General features: G+C 42.7%; 1 protein-coding gene across 1 annotated transcript in view; it reads left to right on the top strand.

The window, feature by feature from the left end:
• The window catches only part of ubtd2 (ubiquitin domain containing 2), a 63,028-nt gene extending 54,385 nt beyond the window's left edge, over positions 1 to 8,643 (top strand). The window contains exon 3 of the mRNA XM_033029592.1: positions 5,663 to 8,643. Coding sequence (XP_032885483.1) covers positions 5,663 to 6,060 — 398 coding nt within the window. The 3' untranslated portion in view covers positions 6,061 to 8,643. The remainder of the gene's footprint in view (positions 1 to 5,662) is intronic.
• Positions 8,644 to 26,834: the final 18,191 nt, after the last annotated feature.

The raw sequence follows: 26,834 nt of genomic DNA, 5'->3' as shown, positions 1-26,834 counted from the left end.
CAGTCTCCTCAGGAAGAAGAGACGCTGGTGAGCCTTCTTGATCAGAGTTGAGGTATTGTGCATTCAACATCAGCATTCAACACCATTATACCATCAAAACTGATCATCAAACTCGGTAACCTGGGCATCGACCCCTCCCTCTGCAACTGGATACTGGACTTTCTAACCAACAGACCCCAGTCTGTTAGGTTAGACAAGCACACCTCTTCAACCCTCACCCTGAACACCGGCGTTCCACAGGGCTGTGTGCTGAGCCCCCTCCTCTACTCCCTCTTCACCTATGACTGCACACCTGTACATGGTACTAACACCATCATCAAGTATGCAGATGATACAACGGTGATTGGCCTCATCAGCAACAACGATGAGTCGGCCTACAGGGAGGAGGTCCAGCACTTAGCAGCATGGTGCGCTGACAACAACCTGGCCCTTAACTCCAAGAAGACCAAGGAGCTCATTGTAGACTTCAGGAAGTCCAGGGGCGGCACGCACACCCCCATCCACATTAACGGGACGGAGGTGGAACGTGTTTCTAGCTTCAGGTTCCTGGGAGTCAACATCTCCGATGACCTCTCTTGGACCCACAATACCACAATTGTGGTTGTGGAGCAACTCGGAACCAGAACTGCACTTTATTGAATCCATCTCAGTGCAGGCAGATGTTCAAATATTTTGCTGCAACCTCTCCTAGTACCAAATTATATTGTACTTTATATCTTTTTAGATACACCAATAATATATGAACGGTGATTGGCAGCCTATAGATGTGGTCAATACCATTTTTAGCAATTTGGCAACCAGGCAGCTATCTGGAATCTCCAATGGACCTATTTATAAGTTTGAGACTCTCATGATATTTATGTTTCATTACTGCCAACTACCATAACTTTAAATGGCATACTGTTCTTATTGCTTGGTCCAATCATATAAATCGTGGTTATCTGCCATCCTGCAAAATTTCACAGCTATTTACAGTCTATTTGTCTATTTCTTAATCCTGATCTCATCAGTGCATCATGACTTTTGATGGGCCTCTCAAGGGACATTTTGACCAACAAAAAGAATCGCAAGCAATTAATAGACATCTGCGACAGAAGGCAAATTGTAGTGATTAAGGAAATAAAACGGGGAAGGGGGCTGAGCAAGTGTCTGGGGTATTGGCTGGAAGAAATGATTATGTGAGTTAATTATCGTATTTCCCGGCAATGAAGAAGCTATTTTTTACCCTAAAATAAGGCCCAAAAATGTATCTGCGTCTTGGAGGCTGAAGGTTAGATTGTAAACCAAGAAAGATAGACTTGGCTACCCCTCAGTACAGCAACATCAAGAGCGATGTTGCTGTACTGAGGGATAGCCAAGTCTATCCCTCATTGCTGGCAGCTGATTTAAAAGGACAGCGCCGCTGGGGGCGGGGGGGGGGGGGGGGGGGGGGGGGGGAGGAGAGTTCCTTTCACAGTCTGGCCTAGATCAGCACAAAGTAGCAAACTTGGCTGGGCCGCCAGGGGTAACGTTGCGGGGAGGGCAGGAGTGTTGAGAAGGAGGGGGGCATGGATCATGCCAGCAACTCATTCAGTAGCTCGGGTAGCGGACCGGACAGCGGCACCGGCGGCACCCTCAGCGCCTTCTGGTGGCCCCGCCCGCCAGCCAGCCACGATGTCCTTCGGCACAGGCGCAACCGGTGGAGGTGGTGGTTGGCGGGTAACTACTGGGGTGCGTCTTCGACGCAGGTGCGTCTTCATTGCCGGGAAATACGGTATATTAATCAATTGACTTGTTTGTGAAGGAATGGCCTTTTAATTAGCACATCAGTTATTTTGTATTTGTGTGGAAAACATTACAAAATTGTCACAGAGAGCTGGAATGGGTTGGAGAACATGGATTGGTGTTGCTTTGGGTCAGGGCCCTTCCTCAGATTGATTGTGCGGGGGAGGGGGGGAGCAAAGCAGGAAGAGAGGAAGGGTAGGATAAAGATTGACCAGTAATAGGTTGATACAGATAAGGGGATCTTTGGTCGACAGATGGTGCATAAAAGCCGGAGATGAAAAGACAGAAAGGTGTGAGATAAAAGGATTGAAGAGTTGTGATTTGTGAAGCTAGAGGAAGGAGTGTAGGTGGATGGGGAGGGTGAGGGGGGAAATAGGTGTGACTTAACTTTGTTTGAGTTTGAGCGGTATTAACTTTGGCATGTTTTACCCTGACTTGATTAAATTTTTTGAGCTGGGTTTAAAAGGGTCATGTGTTGGTTGATGCAGTGCACATAGAATTCAGTAAGACTTTGGACAAGGTCCCACATGAGAGGCTGTTCACAAAAATGAATACGTAACATTCAAGGGAGACTGCCAAGTTTAAACCAAAATGGGCTCAGTAACAGGTTGACAGATGGTGTTATGACTGAAAGCTGGTTACCACGTGTTTCACGAGACACTGTATTATGTCACTTGCTTATTGTTCACATTAATGATTTAGAGGTGCAATGGAAGGGATGCAATTTTGAGGATGGGGATGACACAAAAATTGGCTGTGGTCAATGTGGAGGTAGAAAGCTTTTGACTTGGGGAGGACATAGATGGGTAGAAACTGTTAAATATAATTTAATCCAAAAATGTGTGAAGCAATGCATTTGAGGAAAGGATTATAGACTAATGAGAAATATTAAATAGAGTAACTTTGAAGGAAATATTTCCAGATCATTAAAGATAGGGGATCACTAGGTGGTTTAACAAGTCATAAAGGATCCTTTATTACAAAGGCATATAACATATGATACTTGTTAATCCACAGCTTTAGAGACCAAAATTGGAGACCAAAGTTGCACAAAATACTCCAGGTGCGGTCTCACCAGGGCCCTGTGCAACCCCTTGCTCCTAAACGCGCATCCTCTCACAATGAATGCCAACATACCATTAGCTTTCTTCACTGTCTGTTGTACCTGCATGCTTACTTTTCTTGTCAGCTCCTTTACTCTAAAGAAAATAAATCCAGCTTATCCGAACTCTCCTCACAACTGAAATGTCTTGAAGGGTCTCGACCCGAAACGTCGCCCATTCCATCTATCCAGAGATGCTGCCTGTTCCTCCAAGTTACTTCAGCATTTTGTCTATCTTTAAAGGTTCCATCCTGGGGTATTGAGTTTATCTTTCATTACATAGTCCTGATTGCTAATCATGTTGCATGATTTGTGTACATCAAAATGCTTCCTGGTCATGTTGTCATAAGAGGAGCTTGCAATTTGCTTTGGATTTTGAAGTTGTTTTGTGAATCTCTCTTTTCTATAATATGGTTTTATTGTTTTACAGTGTTTATGGTTAACCTGAGCAACAATCGATTAAAAGTTGGGAAGGAAGGACTTCATTTAATTGTCCTGTTCAGTAATAATCCAAATAGTTTTAAGCAATAATTTATATTTACCTATTTGTTGAAAGTGAAAGAGTCCATATTTTTTTCAACAATTTTTCCTTTTTGTTGATTATAGCCTTTAACTTTTCAAAATGATGCGCTACTTAATTCTGTGTTAAGCTTTTCTATCTAAATCATGGCATCAGAGGCAAGATACTGACTGCTTATAGTGGATTCCATTCAGAAGCATTGCCTGCTTGTTCCACATAGTATACAACTTATTTTTAAATTCCAATTTTACTTTTGAAAGTAAATATTGAATCTATCCATTGCACTAAGGCAAATGATTACATATCATACAACTGTAAAATAAAATGTCCTTGCATCATTTGTAGATCTTTTGCAAATCACTTTTGATCTGTGTCTTGATCATTGCACTAAGGTCCAGGTGGCCTTCATTTTCACTTTTCAACCTATCAAGATCGTGTTCACTCTATTTCTCTGCTTTGAAAAACAATCCAACCGTGCCATTTTCCATGCATTCTGTAACAGACATCCGTCAGCCCAGAAAATCTTTTTTTTCACTGTCTCTAGGGTCGTCACAGATTGAGTTGTGGCAGAATCAATAATTTTAAGAAAAGCTTGCATTTGTGTTCCAAGCTCTCCTTATTTGTACTTTAATAACTGTTTTCTCACCCTCCGTTATCATACTCTTGAACGGACCTGTCATAAGCTTAAGAATATCCTAGTCAAGAGTGTTTTATTGTCATATGCCCCAGATAGAACAACAACATTCTTACTTGCAACAGCACAATATTTCAAAAGCATAGATCAGAAAGAAGATCCTGAATATGTTATTCAGGGGTGATCATGTGATTCTTTTAGCTTAAAAATTTGTGAAATTAAATCGTTGGTTATTTGAATTCTGTAATAAAAATCAAATACTCTGGAACTACACTACACGTATGATCGCGACTGTTATAAGGAATAGCTGCAAATAATTATTTAACATAAATTAGATGCCTGCCCATAATATTTTTGATTATCATGTAAATTCTAATTATTTTAGTTTTAAACTATTTTGTTTGATGTATTAAAATTTACTCCTTCATTAATCACGCTACTATTTTCGATCCCTAACATTGGGCATGGGATCCTTGGGTCAAGCTTCAGCTGCACCAAAGATTCAAGAGCAAAATAAAGATTAGACATTTGCTGTATGTCTTGGGGATATGGAAAATAATTATTGGGCCAGTGCCTCAGGTTTTCAGGGACAAGAAAACTGCTAGGGATCAGAGTGAATGTCCCAGAATTCTACTGAAGATCAAGGGTGGTAAAGAAGTAAACAGTGAGGATAAAAGATGGTGCTATTGAAGATTTGTGGGTCAGGAAATCGAGGTATTGGCACCCGTGCTTCAGAATATGAGAGGAAACAATCCAAACGATTGATAGGCTTGGATACTGAGATGTGTAGGAAAGTACTTGGGGCTTATGCGTCTGGGTGAAAGGGGGCTGAGGTGAAGGAGGTTGGTACAATGCAGAGAGGAGGGGAATAATAATTCAGGTAGTGGTTTGCAGTGGTATAGAAAAATGTATGATACATGGAGGCTTTGGAAAGGGAGGATCAGAAAGGCCTGGATCAGAGAGGATTAGTTATAACGTAAGATTGGACAAACTTGAATTGATTTCACTGTAACATGTTGGGGAGAGATTGGGGGTGAGGGATGGTGTGGCGCTGGTGGAAGGAGTTACGATAGCGATATGTAAGACAGTCACATGAGCAAGCAGGGAATGGAGGATTTTTTTTTCCTGCAGACTTATGGGATTAGTTTAATTTCCCATTATGGTCAGCATAACTATTGTAGATTGAAGGGCCTGTTCCTGTGCAGCAGTGTTCCATCGTCGAAGATAATGGGTCTACTTAGCACGTCCCAATCTTTATTGCAGAGGATATGGCATCCAGTTGCAGAAATAAAACCCTGAAGTATTTTCATTTAATTCTAGAAATTTGCACAGCCAATCCAAATGGTCATTGACAAATTTCACTGCCGAAAGAATTGAATTTGAATTGCATTATTATTATGCTGGAGATAAAAAATGGCATTTTGCAATTGAGTTTCCAAGTCGGTGTTTTCTAAAAGGAACTTTCTTCACCAATTATTTACATCTGCTTCCCACATTTAAAGATGAGACTGGTGGTTCAAATAGAATAGCTTTTATTCCTTAGTTTTAATGCTTATATGCGCACAAAAATGAATCTTCCTGCCTATGACAGGAAATGTTTGTCATTTGTGACTGACTATTTCTTTTTGCCTTCCGCTCACAGGAGTCCTCACAGAATGTTATGATGAACTTGGGAATAGGTATCAACTTCCAGTTTACTGCCTTGCACCTCCAATCAATATGATTGAAGAGAAAAGTGACTTGGAGACTCTGGACATCCCAGAACCCTCACCAAACACTGGACAAGAATGTCAGCTGCGGCTGCGGCTCTCCACAGGCAAAGACCTGAAGCTTCTTGTCCGCAGTACTGATACAGTCTATCACATGAAACGACGTTTGCACACAACGGAGGGAGTAGAGCCCTCCAGCCAGAGATGGTTCTTTTCTGGCCGACCGCTGACAGACAAAATGAAATTGGAGGAGCTGAAAATCCCCAAGGACTATGTGGTGCAGGTCATCATCAGCCAGCCTTTGCAGACTCCTACCCCTGTGGAAAATTGACTCCTTTTGAATCTTTTTAGACTATTATTCCTTTCTACGCAAGAACTTTCACTTAATATTACCTGCAGTCCCATCCGTGATGAGGACTTCCAGAACGGTGTTCCTATTCCTGCTGTTCTACTTAAGTGTTGAGCACAGCAGTTTATACCAAGAAAGCAACTCAGGAGAGGCTCCAGTTCATTCATATCGTTCCAGGATTTGATTTTCTTATGAGAAGACTTTGTTGATGCACATCCGACCCAGATAGATTTATTTCGATAAATGAGCTGTATTGTCCAATGGAATAAATCTGGCTGCAAATGTGTGGCCACCATTTTATGCATTACATAGCTGCAAAGTTACTTTTTAAATCGTAAGTAGCAGTTTTTAAATGATGCACACATACTGTTAAATCATAATACACAATCATGACATTAGATTTTCCTTCAGGGATAACGTCAGTGAAACTGAATCATTTGGAGTCGATTGTTTGGTTTTTAATTACTTTTAATTTTACAGCATGCAGACTTATGGAGACTTATCTTTCTGGATTAGTGTCAAAGTAATTTATTGATAATGTGTAAAAAGTACAACCATTCACAAGTCAGTCTTTTTGGTTTGATTTTAGCAATTGTCTGTCTTCAGTCTGTGCTGAATTACATATTTTGGAGTGGGAAAAATTAAACATTAAAATTGACGAAGAGGGTTAAAAGCCATGGTTTTGCTTGCATTTTGTACTCTTTTTTTCAGTTGGCTCATGACTCCAAGAATGTGCATCTGTACAGGATTGGACCTGATGATATTGTTAAAGGACAAGTAGTCTACTGACTGTCTTATGGAGAACTGAGAAAGGTGTTGGCTGTTTCTGTAAAACTGGTGCAGCATAAATTGTCACATAACAGTGAAGGAAGAAAAAATCTTCAGTTAGCTCCACAAACTAATTAGCCATATTCCACATGCTCACCTAATTGGCATATACTTGTTTGCTTTTTATTGTTTTGAATAGTGTTTTTTTTAATTGAAAGCTGATTTTTATTTGGGAGCTCAACTCTTTAAGCATTCCAAGAGCTTCAGTGTTGAAACATTAGCAGTTTAAACATTATTATTATTGAATGCAAAGATTCAGCTAACACAAAAAAAACATGTTTTGTTTATTTGTCAAAACTATTCAAAGTTTTAAACATTTAAGATGAAAATACTTAATTTTTATCAATTCTTTTCTTTATAATGTACAGTTTAGACTAGTAGTACCTTTAGAATTATAGCTTCCATATATCATTGTTCAAATAAATATTTATTTTTGACATACAAATCAAATGTTTGGCAGTTGCAGAGTAGGATGATTGTTAGGAATGGAAAGTTGTGATACCATATATTTACTTAAAAATAACAATTTTTTCGCTTAATTTGATATTTCATGCTTGTTTCTTGTTTTTTTTATTGCCTAATTGGGAGCCATTAGTACAATATTCTCAGTAAATATATTATGTAATTCTAGTTAAGTATAAAAGGAATGATCATTTGGTGTCTGCTTAGATGTGAACATAGACCCATATTGTGCCTGAGATATGGAAGACTGCTTTTAAATTAAAAGCTTATAGTTTTTCTGATCAACCTTTGGTAGGAAAAAGAAAGAGATTTTACTTTGTGCGTTACTGTCCACCTAAAAAGTAATTGGAGTACTGTTATTCCACTTCAAGGTTTAATCATTTGGTATTTGATTTCTAATTTGTACCAGTTTGGAAAGGAATGTTGTTATACAGAAGATTGGTCAACACCTAGTTGGATTTCATTTATGCATTGTCATTTTGACACTTACAGTACTAAATCTTATGAATGAATTGTCATGTTGTACTGGGAAGTGTCTTGAACATATATATATTCCAATGTAATAACTGTTAATTGACTGGCATATATTACTGATAGGTAGGATATTGTTTCCCAAACCAATTGTCTAAAGGTTTCAGTTTCACTGATCAAAAGCTGTTCTGAAAACATTTATGACCATTTTAGATTTTCTTTGCAGTATTTATTTTGACCTTTATGCTACATAGTATAGTATTTAAAGTGAACTGGAGCAAACACAGTAATTATCCCTTGGTAAAGCACAACAAAAAATCTGTTGTACAACAGAGTCACTTTGTAAGAAAAATATTGAAATGTTTTAAGCATTTCTTTTGTGGTTCATAATAGTACTGGGGCTATTGAATTGGTTTTATATCTTACATTTAAAGTTACAAAATAAAAGTCTTAATATAATGAGGTTTCAATCATGCTTTTAAACTTCTATGCTGCAGGCTTTTGCCGTTTCCTCTTTAAGGAACAGTAGTTTTTTTTAAATGTTTTATAACTGTACATTTGAATTTTCACAGATGAAGTTGGGACAGTGTCCTCTGCTTTATACACTTCCCAATACAGTTTGTGCTCTTAATGTGCAGTACAATGATGTAAGATCTGTACATTGTAATAAATGATTATTTGTGATAAAAGACCAGTGAATGTTTGGTTATGAATGCTTTATAATACACAAATAAATAAAACAAATGTTTGTAATTACAGCCCATCAATCAGTTACCTGAATTACAATTAAACTCCAACCCCTTTCATTTATTTTATTATTCTAAGGAATGTTGCAGTAATCAACTTTTCTCCTTTGGACGAGAAGTGTTTCTCCTTTGGGTTAAAAAAAAGAGAAACTCATAATAAACTTAAACTTGCCCTTTTACTGTTTGTGTGTTTCCATTTTCTAAACTCTTCTGTTTGTTAAGCTCTATAAATTTCAGCATCAAAACATTTAATTTACTTTGCCTTTATCAATTCATTTAGAAACCTAAAAGCACCACCACCTTTTTGTTGTCATGAAATTCTACTTAATTTCCAAATTGAGTAACTTGGCTATGGTTGGGGATTAGTGAATGTTGTTACTCAGACAGCAATGGCTTGGGTCTGTGTTACCCACATCAACAACCTCCCTTGGCTCTCATGCGTATGTTAAGGGAAAAATACAGTGGTTAAATTGTACTGACCACTACCAAAGTGGTCAAATTTGTGATCTTGATTATCAACTCGTACAAATAAATTACATCTTGCTGATAACTGGAAATAAATTATATGTAGATGGTGGCTAAATTTAGGAAAGCTTTCTCAATATGCTTACATAATCACCATAAATGAACAACATATTTGACTAAACTAAAACGAAGTTGCATAAAGCAGAATATTATTGCATTTTTGATCAGTTAAGCAACCATTTGAAGCATGTTCATTGCAAGGGAGATACAGGTGCACAACCTTTTATCCGAAAGCCTTGGGACCAGACACTTCTCGGATTTCGGAATTTTTCGGATTTCCAAATGGAAGATTTTTAGCGTAGATTAGGTAGGTAGCGCTGGCGGCTTGAAAAGTCTGGAGCGGCTGCCTTCTCCCCGGAGACCGGGGAATCATTATAAATCATTGCTTAAATGTTAGTCAGTTAGTTTGGAGGGATTTTATGGGGTGGGGGGTGAAGGGGGAAACTTTAATTCTTAGTCCCCTACCTGGTCGGAGAGGCGGGGAGCGGGCAATGCCTTACCGGGTCGGAGGCAGCCGCTACAGTAGTACAGACCTGGGTTGACCGTGGGTCGTTTCGGGTCAAGTTTGGCGCCAAACGCGAACTTTGGTGTGCAGACGACATCCTGGAATAAATGTCCGGTTTTCGGAGCTTTTCGGTTTCCGGAACTCCGGATAAAATTATTTAAATATTTTAAAATCATTTGTTAATAGCAAGTTAACAAATAAAATAATACCTTCTTATAATCCCACAATAAAAAACAATTGACGTGTTGTATCATGGGAGAAGTTTACCTATCCAAAGTGAATTCTTATCTAAACAAAAATGAATCTGTAATGCTGCCATGTCCAAAATAACTTAACAATGGAACAAATGCCAATGAAAATTAAACGTGTCAGTATAAAAAGTACCCAAAATGTTTTATCAGTAAAATGTGGCTTGGAAAAACATGCAACTTTTCTGGAAAATAATCTGCAGTTTCCAGGAATGTAATCTTTACAATTGCCATAATTAAATTTTGATGGACATTTACAAGAGGTTGCTTATTTCAGACAATGAAACGTTGAGTAACAGCATAATTTTTGTTCAGTTGAACAACTTTTTTTCAATGCATCTGAAGCCAGTGAATTCAAAAAGATAGAGAACGGTCAAAGTAGTATAAAAACAAATGTGGCAAAAATTGTTATTTACATAACACAAGGTAAAAGGGTTATAAGAAAAGGGGAGCAGGGATTGGTAAACAAGTTTAACATGGAGGCAGAGGGCATGGTCGAGATGATGAATGAGTACTATATGAACTAATTTTCATTTGTGAAGATAAATGAAAAGTAAATGCTTCTGAGAAAGATGCAGTTGAGGTGGTTGTTTCACGGAACACCTTCGCTCAGCCCACGTGAACCAACTTGATCTCCCGGTTGTTGGACACTTTAATTCTTCCCATTCCTACATGGACCTTTCTGTCCCCCATTGTCAGAGTGAGGCTAAACGCAAATTGGAGGAACAGCATCTCATATTTTGCTTGGACAGCTTACAGCCCAGTGGTAAGAATATTGATTGCTCTCACTTCAGGTAGTCCTGGCATTCCCTCTCTATCCCTCCCCCACCCAAGTCACACTAGCTTCTCATTTCACCCTACAAACAGCTTACAATGGCCTGTTTCCTTCATCATCATTACTTTTTTGCATATCTTTCATTCATTGTTCCTTATTCACATCACCGTTTATATCTCTTGTCTTCCCTTATCCCTAACCAGTCTGAAGAAGGGTCTTGACCCGAAATGTCACTCATTCCTTCTCTCCAGAGATGCTGCCTGTCCCGCTAGAGTTACTCCAGCTTTTTCGTGTCTATCTTCAGTTTAAACTAGCATCTGCAGTTCCTTCTTACACATAGATAGAAGTTGTTGTTTTCCATGAAACCAGAAATCAATGGGATAAAGAAGAAATGCTGGAAACATGCTGGTCAGGAAGCATATGTGGGGGGAAAAGGGTTCATATTTAACATCAATGATACTTGGTCAGACTGGGAATAAAAAGGAAACAAGTTAGTTTTGTAGAGAGAATGGGCAAGGGATGAATAGGACAAGGGGAATCTCTTGACAATAGCACTTGGATTGTCGCAGCTAAGATGGAGAGTTCACCTAGTTTAATACGTTTAAGAAGGTAGAGAGAATATGAACTAAAAACTACGAAATGCAGGTAATAAGCATGAAAACACCGTAATGAAAAAGTTGAGAAATACAGGGCTGTTGAAAATGCGCAATATGTCAGACTGTCGTATAGAAAGTAAAGGGAGATGGAATCTGGTAGAGCTGTTAAAAATCTTGAATTTAATTGGCAATGAGTGATTTTGATCTGGAATGCACAGCCAGGGGTAAGAATGCAGGCGGATTCAATTATAGCTTTCAAGCAGAAGGGAAGTAAATACATGTGAGAAAAAAAGCGCAGGCCTACGGGGGAGAGGGGTAGGGGGACTCCATGGATTGCTTTCGAATGGAATGGTCTCTTGCTGTAACTGTTATGACGGTGATAACTGACAATATTACTTGCAAAAACTATTTTTCAACCAATGCGTGTTGCTATTGACTGCTTTTTTTCTTCAATATCTGGCCCGATGTCAAACTGCAAGTTGATAGCTATTTTGTATTAGCAAACAATCTCTTGGCAATGGTCATAAGGCTCACATATTAAAGTAGATATGAAATCACTGAAGTTGGACAGCCTTTTGAATGTAAAGCTTGAGGTAAAATATCCTTTAACAGTGAATGAATTTCCTGACATATAAATCTTAATTTGTACCACCAAACAGGCTGTCTGCAGAAGAGTCGCAACTCAAAACGTCACCTGTCCACTTCCAGCCACAGATGTTGCCTGTACTGCTGAGTTCCTCCAGCAGTTTGTTTTTTGTCAGTTAAACCCATTAGTTTCTCTGGAAACTTGATGTGTTTATGTTTTCCCTCGTACTGTAACTGTGATTATTCCTCACCACCAATTATGTGATTTTGGAATTTCCACAAATTTGTATTGCGCTGTACATTTATTTTCTTAACTTAAGTTCATAAGTGCTTTATGTTTTGGTCTAAAATTTAGCATTGCGTCTCCTTTTAACCATGGTCGCATCTTCATTTAACTACTTGGAGGGATCCTGATTCCCAAGATTATCATGCTTATGTAGTACGATATCGGGCTAGTGCAGTACATCGGAGAACAATGCCAAATGGCTTTGGAACAACACATTGTGCTTCGCTGGGCCGAGAACATGTTCTACATTATGGAACTCAATACAAATTCACAGATGAAGATAGACACAAAAAACTGAAGTAACCCAGCAGGACATGCAGCATTTCTGGAGAGAAGGAATGGGTGACGTTTTGGGTCGAGACCCTTCTCCACAGATGAAGATCCTCAGCAATCCTAATAATTTCTTAAAGGGCTAATTGTTTTTGCATCCATAGCTGTGTTGACAGAGGTCTGAGCAGCAATGTATGTTGCCAGTATGAACATGGAATTCCAATTTTAGGTAACTATCAATTTCCTGCAACCCTCTTTCCATTCTCCCCCACCCGTGTCCCTCCTGGAGCTGCATTTATTTCTCCCCTCCCCTCAACCTACATTTCTTCCTATAACTTCACAACTCTTCTACTTACCTGCCCGATCCGCTGTTTTACTCCAGCACCTTGTGTCATTTTTTGCAAGCCAGCATCCGCAGTTCCTTGTTTCGAGGTATCTACTACGTAATGGAAACTGCAATATCGACCATCAGGCACTGAATGAGGTTGGGTTTGCACTCTTAATGGAGTAGCTGCACCTTTCTTGCTGGAAAGAATGGGATCTAAAGTCTGTGCAAAGCACTATGAAAGATTGGTGCTCTACGAACAACCTTCTCAGAGTCCTCAGCAGCAACATTCCTGTGCATTATAGGAAGATGGTAAAATGAAAATCCTGTTCCATGGAAATTGAAAATAAATTTGTACTCGCATACATTTAAATTAGAAATGTAGGAACTGTTTGCACAAATTAAATACATAAGGAAAATTTCCAATCAGCTTATTAAAAATATATGCTGCAGTATTACTGGGGGCACTGTTTGTTAACTGAATTTTGGATTTAGTTGAAAATTGTGATGAGACCAGATAGGGTCTTTCTCTGCCTGCGCTGGGGTGTACTGACATTACTTGGCCATATGTCCCTGCCAAAGTGACCATTCATTGTTAGTCTATACTTTATTGTGACCCTAGAAATGCAGGTTCAGGGACACCAGTGGAGCATTGATTTATATCCTTCAATTATATTGGCCATCACTACTTGTCAATGTTTTCGTACAAATATAGTTTACCTGAGGTGTCTGTCAAATGGTAACAAATACAGATGTAATCAGCAGGAGCTGATGCCATCAGGAGAAAAGGAAATAAGAGAATTTTTACATTTAAACTAAAACCCCTCGTCAGTGGTTACAAGGGCTGTCACGAGACGTCATGGGGTTAAGGGGAGTGTCCTGCTACATAAGCATATCTCACCTTGAGATCAGCCCATTCGACAGATAGCTGAGCTCGAGACAACACCCTCGCTCAGCTGCAGCAGCAATTACATTATGTTAGGGGACCAAACGTATGTGTTTCAAACCTATTATGTCTGAATACAGCAACTGTTTATTCACCACGTTTGGTGCCGCTACAATACACACGTGTGTGTGTGTAGATGTGTACAGAAGATAGACACAAAAAGTTGGAGTAACTCAGTGGGTCAGACAGCATCTCTGGAGAAAAGGAATAGGTGACGTTTTGGGTGGATCAAGGCGTGTGTGTGTGTATGTAGATATGTGTCTATATGTACAGTGGCTTGCAAAAGTATTCATACCCCTTGAACTTTTCCACATTTTGTCACGTCACAACCACAAACGTAAATGTATTTTATTGGGATTTTATGTGATAGACCAACACAAAGTGGTGCATAATTGTGAAGTGGAAGGAAAATGATACATGGTTTTCAAATTTTTTTACAAATAAAAAACTGAAAAGTGTGGCGTGCAAAAGTATTCAGCCCCCCTGAGTCAATACTTTGTAGAACCACCTTTCGCTGCAATTACAGCTGCAAGTCTTTTGGGGTATGTCTCTACCAGCTTTGCACATCTAGAGACTGAAATTTTTGCCCATTCTTTTTGCAAAATAGCTCAAGCTCAGTCAGATTGGATGGAGAGCATCTGTGAACAGCAATTTTCAAGTCTTGCCAGAGATTCTCAATTGGATTTAGGTCTGGACTTTGACTGGGCCATTCTAACACATGAATATGCTTTGATCTAAACCATTCCATTGTAGCTCTGGCTGTATGTTTAGGGTCGTTGTCCTGCTGGAAGGTGAACCTCCGCCCCACTTTCGTCTTTCTTCCAAGATTGCCCTGTATTTGGCTCCATCCATCTTCCCATCAACTCTGACCAGCTTCCCTGCCCCTGCTGAAGAAAAGCATCCCCACAGCATGATGCTGCCACCACCATGTTTCACAGTGGGGATGGTGTGTTCAGGGTGATGTGCAGTATTAGTTTTCCGCCACACATAGCTTTTGCATTTAGGCCAAAAACTTCAATTTTGGTCTCATCTGACCAGAGCACCTTCCTCCACATGTTTGCTGTGTCCCCCACATGGCTTGTGGCAAACTGCAAATGGGACTGCTTATGGCTTTTTTTCAACAATGGCTTTCTTCTTGCCACTCTTCCATAAAGGCCCGATTTGTGGAGTGCACGACTAATAGTTGTCCTGTGGACAGATTCTCCCACCTGTGCTGTGGATCTCTGCAGCTCCTCCAGAGTTACCATTGGCCTCTTGGCTGCTTCTCTGATCAATGCTCTCCTTGCCCGGACTGTCAGTTTAGGTGGACGGCCATGTCTTGGTAGGTTTGCAGTTGTGCCATACTCTTTCCATTTTCGGATGATGGATTGAACAGTGCTCCGTGAGATGTTCAAAGCTTGGGATATTATTTTATAACCTAGCCCTGCTTTAAACTTCTCCACAACTTTATCCCTGACCTGTCTGGTGTGTTCCTTGGGCTTCATGATGCTGTTTGTTCACTAATGTTCTCTAACAAACCTCTGATGCCTTCACAGAACAGCTGTATTTATACTGAGATTAGATTACACACAAGTGGACTCTATTTACTAATTAGGTGACTTCTGAAGGCAATTGGTTGCACTGAATTTTATTTAGGGGTATCAGAGTAAAGGGGGCTGAATACTTTTACACGCCACACTTTTCAGTTTTTTAATTTGTAAAAAAATTGAAAACCATGTATCATTTTCCTTCCACTTCACAATTATGCGCCACTTTGTGTTGGTCTATCACATAAAATCCCAATAAAATACATTTACGTTTGTGCTTGTAACGTGACAAAATGTGGAAAAGTTCAAGGGGTATGAATACTTTTGCAAGCCACTGTATATCAGGGCTCGAAATTAGCAGTTGCCTGGGTGCCAATGGCCACCTAAAATGCCGCCGGGCAGAATAAATGCCGAGTCATTTTTCCCGGCTTGGCACTGCAGATACTGGTTTATACCAAAGATATATCCAAAAAACTGGAGTAACTCTGCGGGACAGGCGGCATCTCTGGAGAAAAGGAACGTGACGTTTCGTGTCTGCGGCAACTGTAGGGCGGGGCAAAGATACAAGGTGCGGGGTGACGGGGGATCGGTGTGAATGACGGGCCCCGCACAGCGACAGCGGCTCCACCTCCCCCGCCCGCCCTGATAGCGGCCGCTGTGTGCCACTCCGCCAACAGCGATAAACACTTTCAAAACAAACTCGCAAGCCAAGGCCGGGAGGAGGGAGGGAGGAAGGAAGGAAGGAGAAGGAGGCGCCCTTCTGCCATCTGAAGCAAAGCTCTTATATCACCTGCACCGCTCGGCCCCGCACCTTCCTGTTGGGGGGAGGCGATGGCGAGGAGATCTCAACTGCCTCCCCCTTTGGTGGTGGACAGGGACGGCCAAGGCAGCGATGATGCCGGTGTTGTCCGAGGACGCTGACCTTGCTTCCTCCCCACCTCCCCCTCTCCCCTCCCCCCTCCCCCTCCCTCTCTCTCTCTCCCCCTCTCTTTTTCAGCCCCCTTATCCTGGGATCCCTCCTCTCAATCCCGCACTGATCCCCATTCCCGCCTCTATTCAGTCCTCACTGACATCCCCTGTGCTCCCCTCCCCATCTACCCACCCCCCCTCCCATCTATTCATACTGCACTGATCTCCCTATCCACCTCGCATTGATTCTCCTGCCACCCCCCATCCATCGTACACTGGTTCCACAATTCATCCTGTATGACCCCCCCTTCCCATCCATCCTGCACTGCTTCCCCCATCCATCCTGTATGGATCCCCCCCATTCATCCTGTACTGTTCCCCTCATTCATCCCATACTGACCCCCCCCTCCATTTATCCTGCACAGATCCCCCCCCCCCCCCATCCATCCTGTACTGATCTCCCCATTCATCTTTTATTGATACCCCCATTCATCCTGCACTGCTCCCCCATCCATCCGGTACTGAACCCCCATTCATCCTGTACTGCTTCCCCCCATTCATCCTGTACTTACCACCCCCCCCCCCCCCATCCATCCAGTAGTGATCTCCCCATTCATCTTTTACTGATCCCCCCCATTCACCCTACACTGATCCCCCATCCATCCTGTAGTGATCCTCCATTCATCCTGTACAGAACCCCCCATTCATCCTGCGCTGACCCCCCCCTCCTTCCCCATCCATCCTGTACTGATCCCCCCATTCAAGAAGAATGGGGGGATCACTCTGAAGAAGGGTCTCGACCTGAAACGTTGCCTATTTCCTTTGCTCCATAGTTGCTGCCTCACCTGCTGAGCTTCTCCAGCATTTTTGTCTACCTCCATTCATCCTGTACTGATCTACCCATTCATCTTTTACTGATACCCCCCATTCATCTTGCACTGCTCCCCCATCCATCCGGTAATGATCCCCCCATTCATCCTATACTGATCCCCCCCCCATTCACCCTGCACTGATCCCCCATACATCCTGTAGTGATCCCCCCATACATCCTGTAGTGATCCATCCATTCATCCTGCACAGACCCTCCGATCCGCTCTGTATTAACCCCCCCCCCCCATTCATCCTGCACAGATCATCCCATTCATCCTGCACTGACCCCCCTCCTTCTCCATCCATCCTGTACTGATCCCCCCCATTCAGGAAGAATGGGGGGGGATCACTCTGAAGAAGGGTCTCGACCTGAAACGTTGAATTTTCCTTCGCTCTATAGTTGCTGCCTCACACGCTGAGTTTCTCCAGCATTTATGTCTACCCCCATTCATCTTGTATTGATCCCCACCCCCATTCATCCCGTACTGATCCCCCCATTCAACCCCACTGACATCCCCTGCCCTCTCCCCTCGCAAATTTCCTCCAACCAACACACACTAATTCCCCTGCCTCAATCCATCCATTTTGCACCAATTGCCTTTTACACCGCCCCCCCCCCCCCCCCCCCCGCCATCTATCCATCCCGCACTGATTCTCCCCCCCGCCCCTATTGTGCTGGAAATGTTTTCAGAGCTAACATTGACTATGTTTGATAATGGAATGCAATCAAATGTGTTTTATTTCCCAATGTTATTATTTGTTTTAATCCATAAAGATGGATTAATTAAATTGTGAACACGTGAAACATTAAAACCGCAGTGTTCGATTGTCACTGCTACCGTTGACACGTTATTACAGAATTCATTTTAACGGCAAATCAATGCTCTTAATATGGAGTATCAGTACTGTAGTTATTTAATGAGCAACATTCACAACTGTACATTGGATTTATCCAGGTTTAACTTCTACAGTCAGTCATATACATCACAAATTTGGTCAGGAGATATTTCAGTTGAAATTTTAATGTTAATTCTGAAGTGGGAATGATGGAAACAGCATTTATCAATCATTTTTAAATAATCGAGTGCGTACAAACTGGGTATCTTCTTGCTGCTCACAACACATACATCTAATCTGAATGTCCGGTAATGTGGTGTTTTGACACCTTTAAACATATTACCAAAAGAACATTTGCTGCAGTTATCTCCTTTGGCCATCTCTTGTCAGTTAGTGTAATGTTTAACCTGTCAGATGGGTATTGTCGGTTTTAACAGCTACTAGACCAAGTGCAGACCCGTTGGGTCTGTTTCCCCAACGGCGTTTGCGTAGGGGGGGGGGGGGGGCCGCGGCATCACACTCACATTAACCACCCCCCAAACACACAGGTGGGGGGTGGGGGGGTGAGAAGAGGGGAGGGAGGGGAGAGGAGGAGGAGGAAACGGGACAGATTTGGGAGGGAAAGGAGAGCGGGTAGGGGGTGAGAGAGGGGGATGGGGAGAGAGATGTGGGGGAGGGAGGGAGGGGAGGAGGGAGGGAGGGGGAGAGGGGTGGGGGGAGAGAGGGAGAGAGGGGAAAGAGTGGGGAGGGAGAGTGGAAGGGGAAGGGGAGAGAAGTGGAAGAGTGGAGAGGGAGGAGGAGAGGGGTAGGGGGAGTGATGGAAGAGGGACAGAGCGGAAGGGGGCTGGGGGAGAGAGGGAAGGGGGTGGGGTAGAGAAGGAAGGGGGTTGGAGAGAGGGATTGGAGAGGGAGAGGGTGAGGAGAGGGAGAGGGGGAGGTGAGGTGAGAAGTGGAAGAGTGGGGAGGGAGGGGTAGCGGGTGGAAGAGGGACGGGGGAGTGGCGGAAGAGGGACAGAGGGGAAGGGGTGGGGGAGAGAGGGGAAGGGAGTGGAAGAGAGGTGGTGGAGGGAGAGGGGTGGGGTAAGGGGAGAGAAGTGGAAGAGTGGGGAGGGAGGGGTAGGGGGAGTGGTGGAAGAGGGACAGAGGGGTAGGTGGAAGGGGGCGGGGGGAGAGAGGGAAGGGGGTGCAGTAGAGAGCTAAGGGGGGTGGGGGAGAGAGGGATGGGAGGGAGAGGGGTGAAGAGAGGGAAACATAGAAACATAGAAATTAAGTGCAGGAGTATGCCATTCGGCCCTTCGAACCTGCACCACCATTCAATATGATCATGGCTGATCATCCAACTCAGTATCCTGTACCTGCCTTCTCTCCATACCCCCTGATCCCTTTAGCCACAAGGGCCACATCTAACTCCCTCTTAAATATAGCCAATGAACTGGCCTCAACTACCTTCTGTGGCAGAGAATTCCAGAGATTCACCACTGTGTGAAAAATGTTTTTCTCATCTCTGTCCTAAAGGATTTCCCCCTTATCTAGGTATGTTGCCAAGCCTACCTGAAGCGTCGCTGAAAATCTGTCCCAGCCCGTTTGCGCGATTTTGGCGCCATTTAGAGGGCGGCGGGTTTAAAACGCGATTTTCCCTAGACTGTTCAAATCGAGGATGTTCAGCCTAGTTAATTATTAACGAAAAATCGCTGGAAGATTCCGTCGCTTTAGCTATTATTACTTTTAAGGGCTTTATCTAATTGTTATAGTAGTTTAAAAATTAACCTCTAAACCCGCGACCGCCGGCAATGGGCCGGATCTCATACAGGGGACAACAGAAGGTAGGCTGTTTATTTTTACATTAAAAAGGGCTTCTTAAGATCCCTTTATACAAAGTTTAATGTTGCGAGTAGCTATTCTGGGCCCCATTATATCCCGCAGTTTTTCTGGGCATTTGAGGGCACAAATCTACCGCAATGTGAACGTTCTAAACCAGCGCGTTCACAGGTTCCCACTAGAAAGCTGATTTAAATGGACTTTAATTTACAGCAATTGAACACTAAATTCCTTCCATTTGGCCTATAAATTAATGTAAATGAGATTTAAAAATCATGTTTTATTGTGAATTATTTGTGAATATTATTTGGACACTTAGGCTATTTAAAAATGTTAATCATTTATTAAGAAATGGATAGATGTTTAGATCTAGTAATTGAAGTTTGAAATTAGCTACAATTGGGTAACTAACTAATTATATGCTTTAATTTCAGGTCATCCAAGTAAGATTATTTTATATTTGTTTCAGAATGCTTCAATCTATGATAACTGAAAATTTCATTCAGTTCTCTTAATTTTTAAGAAAGTTATGTGCTTTTGACTGTCCACGATCACAGCTTTTTTGTTATGTCCATAGAAAATCAATAGGGAACAAATTAGGAAATGCTAATTTCCGAGTATGAAAATGGCCATAACCTTTTAAATACTTGAGATATGAAAGTGAATTAGGTGTCAAATTAAACTTCTTTTTATGCTCTATCTGATGGGATAAATTGCAGACTTGATTTTTTAAATCTCAAAATTTTGTAACATTGCTACCTTATCTTTAAACTGTGATCCCTTGTTCTGGACTTCCCCAACATCTGGAACAATCCTCCTGCATCTAGCCTGTCCAACCCCTTAAGAATTTTATAAGTTTCTATAAGATACCCCCTCAATCTTCTAAAATCTAGCGAGAGAGATGTGGGGGAGGGGGGGATGGGGAGGGAGGGAGGGAGGGGGAGAGGGGTGGGGGGAGAGAGGGGAAAGAGTGGGGAGGGAGAGTGGAGGGGGAAGGGGGGAGAGAAGTGGAAGAGTGGAGAGGGAGGAGGAGAGGGGTAGGGGGAGTGATGGAAGAGGGACAGAGGGGTAGGGGGAAGGGGGTGGGGAGAGAGAGGGAAGGGGGTGGGGTAGAGAGGGAAGGGGGGTGGGGGGGAGAGGGATGGGAGAGAAGGGAGAGGGGTGAGGAGAGGGAGAGGGGGAGGAGAGAAGGGGGAGAGAAGTGGAAGAGTGGGGAGGGAGGGAGGGGTAGCGGGAGTGGTGGAAGAGGGACGGGGGAGTGGTGGAAGAGGAACAGAGAGGTAGGAGGAAGGGGTGGGGGGAGAGGGGAAGGGAGGGGAAGAGAGAGGGGTGGGGGAGGGAGAGGGGTGGCTTAAGGGGAGAGAAGTGGAAGAGTGGGGAGGGAGGGGTAGGGGAGTGTTGGAAGAGGGACAGAGGGGTAGGGGGAAGGGGCGGGGGGAGAGAGGGAAGGGGGTGGGGTAGAGAGGGAAGGGGGGTGGGGGAGAGAGGGAGAGGGGTGAGGAGAGGGAAACATAGAAATTAAGTGCAGGAGTAGGCCATTCGGCCCTTCTAGCCTGCACCACCATTCAATATGATCATGGCTGATCATCCAACTTAGTATCCTGTACCTGCCTTCTCTCCATACCCCCTGATCCCTTTAGCCACAAGGGCCACATCTAACTCCCTCTTAAATATAGCCAATGAACTGGCCTCAACTACCTTATGTGGCAGAGAATTCCAGAGATTCACCGCTCTCGGTGTGAATTTTTTTTTTCTCATCTCGGTCCTAAAAGATTTACCCCTTATCCTTAAACTGTGACCCCTTGTTCTGGTCTTCCCCAACATCCGGAACAATCTTCCTGCATCTAGCCTGTCCAACCCCTTAAGAATTTTCTATAAGATCCGCCCTCAATCTTCTAAATTCTAGCATGTACAAGCCGAGTCTATCCATTCTTTCTTCATATGTGAACATTGGGCATTGTGACATCACACAATGGAACGTTCACCATGGGCTGGGGCTGGGGCTGCTTCTATGGGTAAGAAGCCAGTTTATTTTTGAAATATTGGGGGGGGGGGGGGGAGTAGGATTTGATTAAAAATGTGTACTTAAACACGACGAAATGTAATGAGGAGTGGATACTTAGAAAGAAAAGTGAAATCTCTACCGAAATGGAAAAGATCTGGGCGATTCTGCGTCTGGTTTCGGAGTTGCAGGGAATCAAAGGAAGAAAGGCGGCCGGCAGCCATCCATGTAAATGGATCCATTCCGATTGGACATCTGCGAGTATTGGGCATTGTGACATCACACGATGGAACGAATCAAAAGGCAGAAAGGCCGGCAGGCGGCAGGCACACAGTTTTAATATATAACTAGACCAAGTGCAGACCCGTTGGGTCTGTTTCCCCAATGGCGTTTGCGGGGGGGTGGGGGGTGAGAAGAGGGGAGGGAGGGGAGAGGAGGAGGAGGAAACGGGATAGATTTGGGAGGGAAAGGAGAGCGGGGTAGGGGGTGAGAGATGTGGGGGAGGGGGGATGGGGAGGGAGGGGGGGAGGGAGGGAGGTGGAGAGGGGTGGGGGAGAGAGGGGAAAGTGGGGAGGGAGAGTGGAGGGGAAGGGAAGGGGGAGAGAAGTGGGAGGGAGGAGGAGAGGGGTAGGGGAGTGATGGAAGAGGGACAGAGGGATAGGAGGAAGGGGGCGGGGGAGAGAGGGAAGGGGGTGGGGTAGAGAGGGAAGGGGGGTGGGGGAGAGAGGGATGGGAGAGGGGTGAGGAGAGGGGGAGGAGAAGGGGAGAGAAGTGGAAGATTGGGGAGGGAGAGAGGGGTAGAGGGAGTGGTGGAAGAGGGACAGGTGAGTGGTGGCAGAGGGACAGAGGGGTGGGGGAGAGAGGGGAAGGGAGGGGAAGAGAGAGTGGTGGGGGAGGGAGAGGGGTGGGGTAAGGGGATAGAAGTGTAAGAGTGGGGAGAGGGGTAGGGGGAGTGGTGGAAGAGGGACAGAGGGGTAGGGGGAAGGGGGTGGTGGTAGAGAGGGAAGGGTGGTGGGGGAGAGAGGGATGGGTGGGAGAGGGAGAGGGGTGAAGAGAGAGAAACATAGAAATTAAGTGCAGGAGTAGGCCATTCGGCCCTTCGAGCCTGCACCACCATTCAATATGATCATGGCTGATCATCCAACTCAGTATCCTGTACCTGCCTTCTCTCCATACCCCCTGATCCCTTTAGCCACAAGGGCCACATCTAACTCCCTCTTAAATCTAGCCAATGAACTGGCCTCAACTACCTTCTGTGCCAGTGAATTCATGAGATTCACCACTCTCTGTGTGAAAAATGTCTATAAACATTGTACTACCGTGTACCGATCAGGCTGTATTTTGGCAACTTCCTCTCGTCTCTTGTGCCGTTCTGCTCATTACTGCTTCTCAACGTTGCTTTGTGTTGTTCCTTGAACATCCAACAACTCGATTGCTCCCATCTCTTTGCATGATGTAAAAAAAAGAGAAAGATATTCATCACGATGTAGATATTCATAAACTTGTAAAGGTAATTTCATCTATTGTAGACATTTATAAACTTCTTAAGACAATTATATATATAAATGAATTTACCTATAATTTTAAAAAACCCATTACACAATTATGTACCATTTTGTATGTAATTTGGAAGCTTATTGTTGTGTCTCTTGTTCCATGCAAACTTCCATTAATTTTTGAAGCTCCTCAAGAGGTTCAGTCCTTTCTTGTTCTGTCTCTTGTTCACTTCTGCTCCATACTGCTTCTCAACATCTCTTTACAGTGTCCATTGACCATCATGCAACTTGTTTGCTCCTGCTTCTGGGCATGAATTTTAAAAAAGGAGATATTTATTACAATGTAGATATTTATAAAATTCTATTTGTCAATCCATCAACATACAAATAAAAAAGAGATTTTGTATCATATACCAATTTCGGTGTTTTCTATCAATTTCTTGTTGTGTTGCTTGTTCCCTATTGTCCTTCATTTATTTCTCGCAGATCCCAAAGACGTTCAGTCTAAATATCTCGGATCCAGAAATGAGGCGACAGTGACAGTTCTAGACAAAAAGGCAGCATTTGAATGGTATTAGGGCATTCTGATAAAACTAAAGAAAATTTGTATCTAGGATTAAAAAAAACAATGCACGGGTCCGAAATAATTTCAAATACTGACCTTTCATCCATCTTAAGATCTGAAGTTGATTTTCACTGATGGTTACAGAATTTTCAATTCCACTGCAACTCCTGAGAAAATGCAGTCAATGCTTACAAACAAAATAACTCGACAATAGACCAAAGTGGAAAGTAACACTCATGTCAAACAACAGAAAAGGTAACGATAATTTCTTACAAGGCAGAAATTAACCACATAACCTTGATACGCAATGCCATTACCAACACCAAATCCTCAAACATCAATATCTCGGCAATCATCATTTACTCAATAATTGACTCAACAATTGAACTGTACCTGATACATATACCTTAGATGTGCAAGCCTGTGGTTTTATATCTTGCAGCAAATAATCCATCTGCAAGCTTTATTGCGAAGCATGATAACAGCTCCAGCAACTTTCTATCCAAAAATCAAATACAACTGGTAAGATTTTACATGTCACTTAATGTGTCCTTGAAGCTTTTTCTGAGGCAGCATTTTAAACTTTTGTGTGCAGAAATGTGATTCCTGTGTTAAACATCCCTTGTTGAACTGAGGAGCAATAATCAAAAGTGTCGAAACTCTGGACATTCGGTTCCTTCCTGCATTGCTTTTTGCCTTCAGTTTTGCGTTCTTTCATTGACTTTAGGAAAATATGAGCACTTAATGCAGCAGTCATTTCTCAACAAAGCAATTGTTTAATTACAACATTCCTGGTTGATGTCCCATCCTTCAGGAACATTTTTACTTGTTCCTTCACCTTTCCTCTGCTAAGAGCTACATATAGTTGGCCATGTTGAAATACTGGTTTCTCAAGGTATATCAAGACCTTCTCCATGGTTTGTCCTTGTGCCTTATGAATTGTCATCGCAAAACTCGACAGAATAGGGAATTGGCTCCGTCTAATGGGAATGTTTTCATCTTCTGACAAATTGATCTTCATCCTAGGAATAAGAACAATCTCTTCCTTGTAGGCCCCCATGTTGATTCTAGCAACTATGAGATTATTGTGTAGCTGTTCTACAATCAACCTCGTTCCATTGCATAGCTTTGGGGGTTGCAAGTTTCTGATTAAAACAATTGGAGATCCTTTCTTCAACTCCAATTTGTGTGGTGGTAATCCACAAATCTCGACTGAATCGAGGAATTCCGTAGGGGAGTGAGTTGAATTTGTTCCGTCAGTGACAGAATTGAAAGAATAGTACTCCCTCATGGTTCCAGGGAAGCGTCTGACACACGCAGAATTGATTCTTCTCATCGTATAATTGTGACGAACCAAGATACAATTGTTAGAGAATAATGTTGCAGGGTGGTCAAATGCTGGATAGATATAATCAATGCAGTCATCCAGTGTTCTTGCTGAAAGAACCATGTCTTCTGGAATGTTAATTTCATTGTCTTCATTCTTTGCAATCTTGTCCTCTCCTACATCCAACAAAAATTTAGAATACTCACCCTTTCCTTCGCTCAATCGCATATTTCTCTTCAATTCAAACTTTGTGAAAGTCCGCCACAAGTACGATGTCTTGATGCAGGCGTTTTGAACATCAATATCACTTCCCATCTTCACTACAGGAAGGAGTTGTCTAAAATCACCACAACAAATGGTAAGAATTCCGCCAAAATTATCCTTTTTGCGGCATACATCTTGAAGAGTTCTGTCCACCGCTTCAAAGCACTCCCTCCTAATCATTGGACACTCATCCCAAACAATGAGCTTCACTCTCCTGAAGGAATCTCCCGTTTTAGAGTTGCTGTTGATGTTGCACGTTGAATCCTCCGTCACATGGATGGGTATCTTGAATCGAGAATGTGCAGTTCTTCCACCAGGCATTAATGTGGCTGCGATACCAGACGATGCTACAGCAATGGCAATTTGGCCTTGAGCTCTAACCGTGGAGAGGATCAAATTTATAATAAATGTTTTTCCTGTTCCTCCTGGTGAGTCAATGAAAATCATTGAAGATAGATCCCTTTGCAAGCAGTCGCACACATGGTCATAAACTTCTCTCTGCTCAGCATTCAGCAGAGGCTCATTCTCATCAACAAATCGCTGTTGTTCTGATCTATTGTAATTCAATTCATTAAGTAAATCAACATTTTCACCATCAATGTCCATCCTTTCATTTCTTGGTCGGGGCAAGGAAAAATTTTCCAGTGTGGTGTTGCAATTCTCAAGCTTGTCCTGAATATAAAACAGAGCCTGATCATGATGTCTGTCATCAATTGTGATATTCTGATCACTTTTTCTTCTTCGCTCGCTTTCAAGGTAATCCTCAGACATGCAATTCTTGAAGCGATCCCATAATTGTAGAGGATCGTTGATGTCAGTATTTGTCAGCAGAACAACAAACAAATCCCTGATTGCCCTGGGGAGTCTTGTCATTTCAGCATCTTCCATTGTTTGTTGCCAATGGTCGTCAGCTTCCAACAAACCTCTTTCTCTGCAGACGTCTTTGAAGGAAGGAAGAATTACTCCATTATGTGTCTTCAAGGACTCGAAAGACACTGGTCCTTTCACGTGATGCAGAAGCAATCTCATGTAGAAGAGGTCACCTTGTTTTGGAGAAATGACATGTATTCGTCCAAGAACGTGACTTCAAAAATACCTGGGAAGTTATCCACACTCCTCCCAACCTTCCTTCTTTGCCATCTCTTGCTGCTCCATGTATAAAATCGAGGTACATCAACGTACAATAGTGTTCTTGCAAACGGATCTTCAGAACTCAATCGAACAAATTCAGTCAAAGTGGTTCTCGCAATTCCATCATTCATCCCTTGCTGAGCAGCATCAAAAAATACTTGTTGTTGGTCTGGTAGATGTACATCAAGTCGAATGACAGGGGGGTGTCTCTCATGAGTAAGAAATCCAAGGACTGATGCCCCTGCCTCTGAAGGACCAATGTATCTTCCATTCAGGTACTGTTTAATCTCGTCATTTACGTTAATTCCAAAAGCTGCCTGATCACATCCCTTCAAGGTGTACTTGATGACGTATTTGATTGACTGTACAGAGAAGCATATTTCGACGTTGAGGTGACATTTGAAAGCCTTCAATAGTTCTGCATTATAGGGCACAACCCAATT

The sequence above is a fragment of the Amblyraja radiata genome, chromosome 11 (genome assembly GCF_010909765.2).
Source record: "Amblyraja radiata isolate CabotCenter1 chromosome 11, sAmbRad1.1.pri, whole genome shotgun sequence".
Taxonomy (NCBI): domain Eukaryota; kingdom Metazoa; phylum Chordata; class Chondrichthyes; order Rajiformes; family Rajidae; genus Amblyraja; species Amblyraja radiata.
This window is presented reverse-complemented; position numbering and strand designations above follow the sequence as displayed.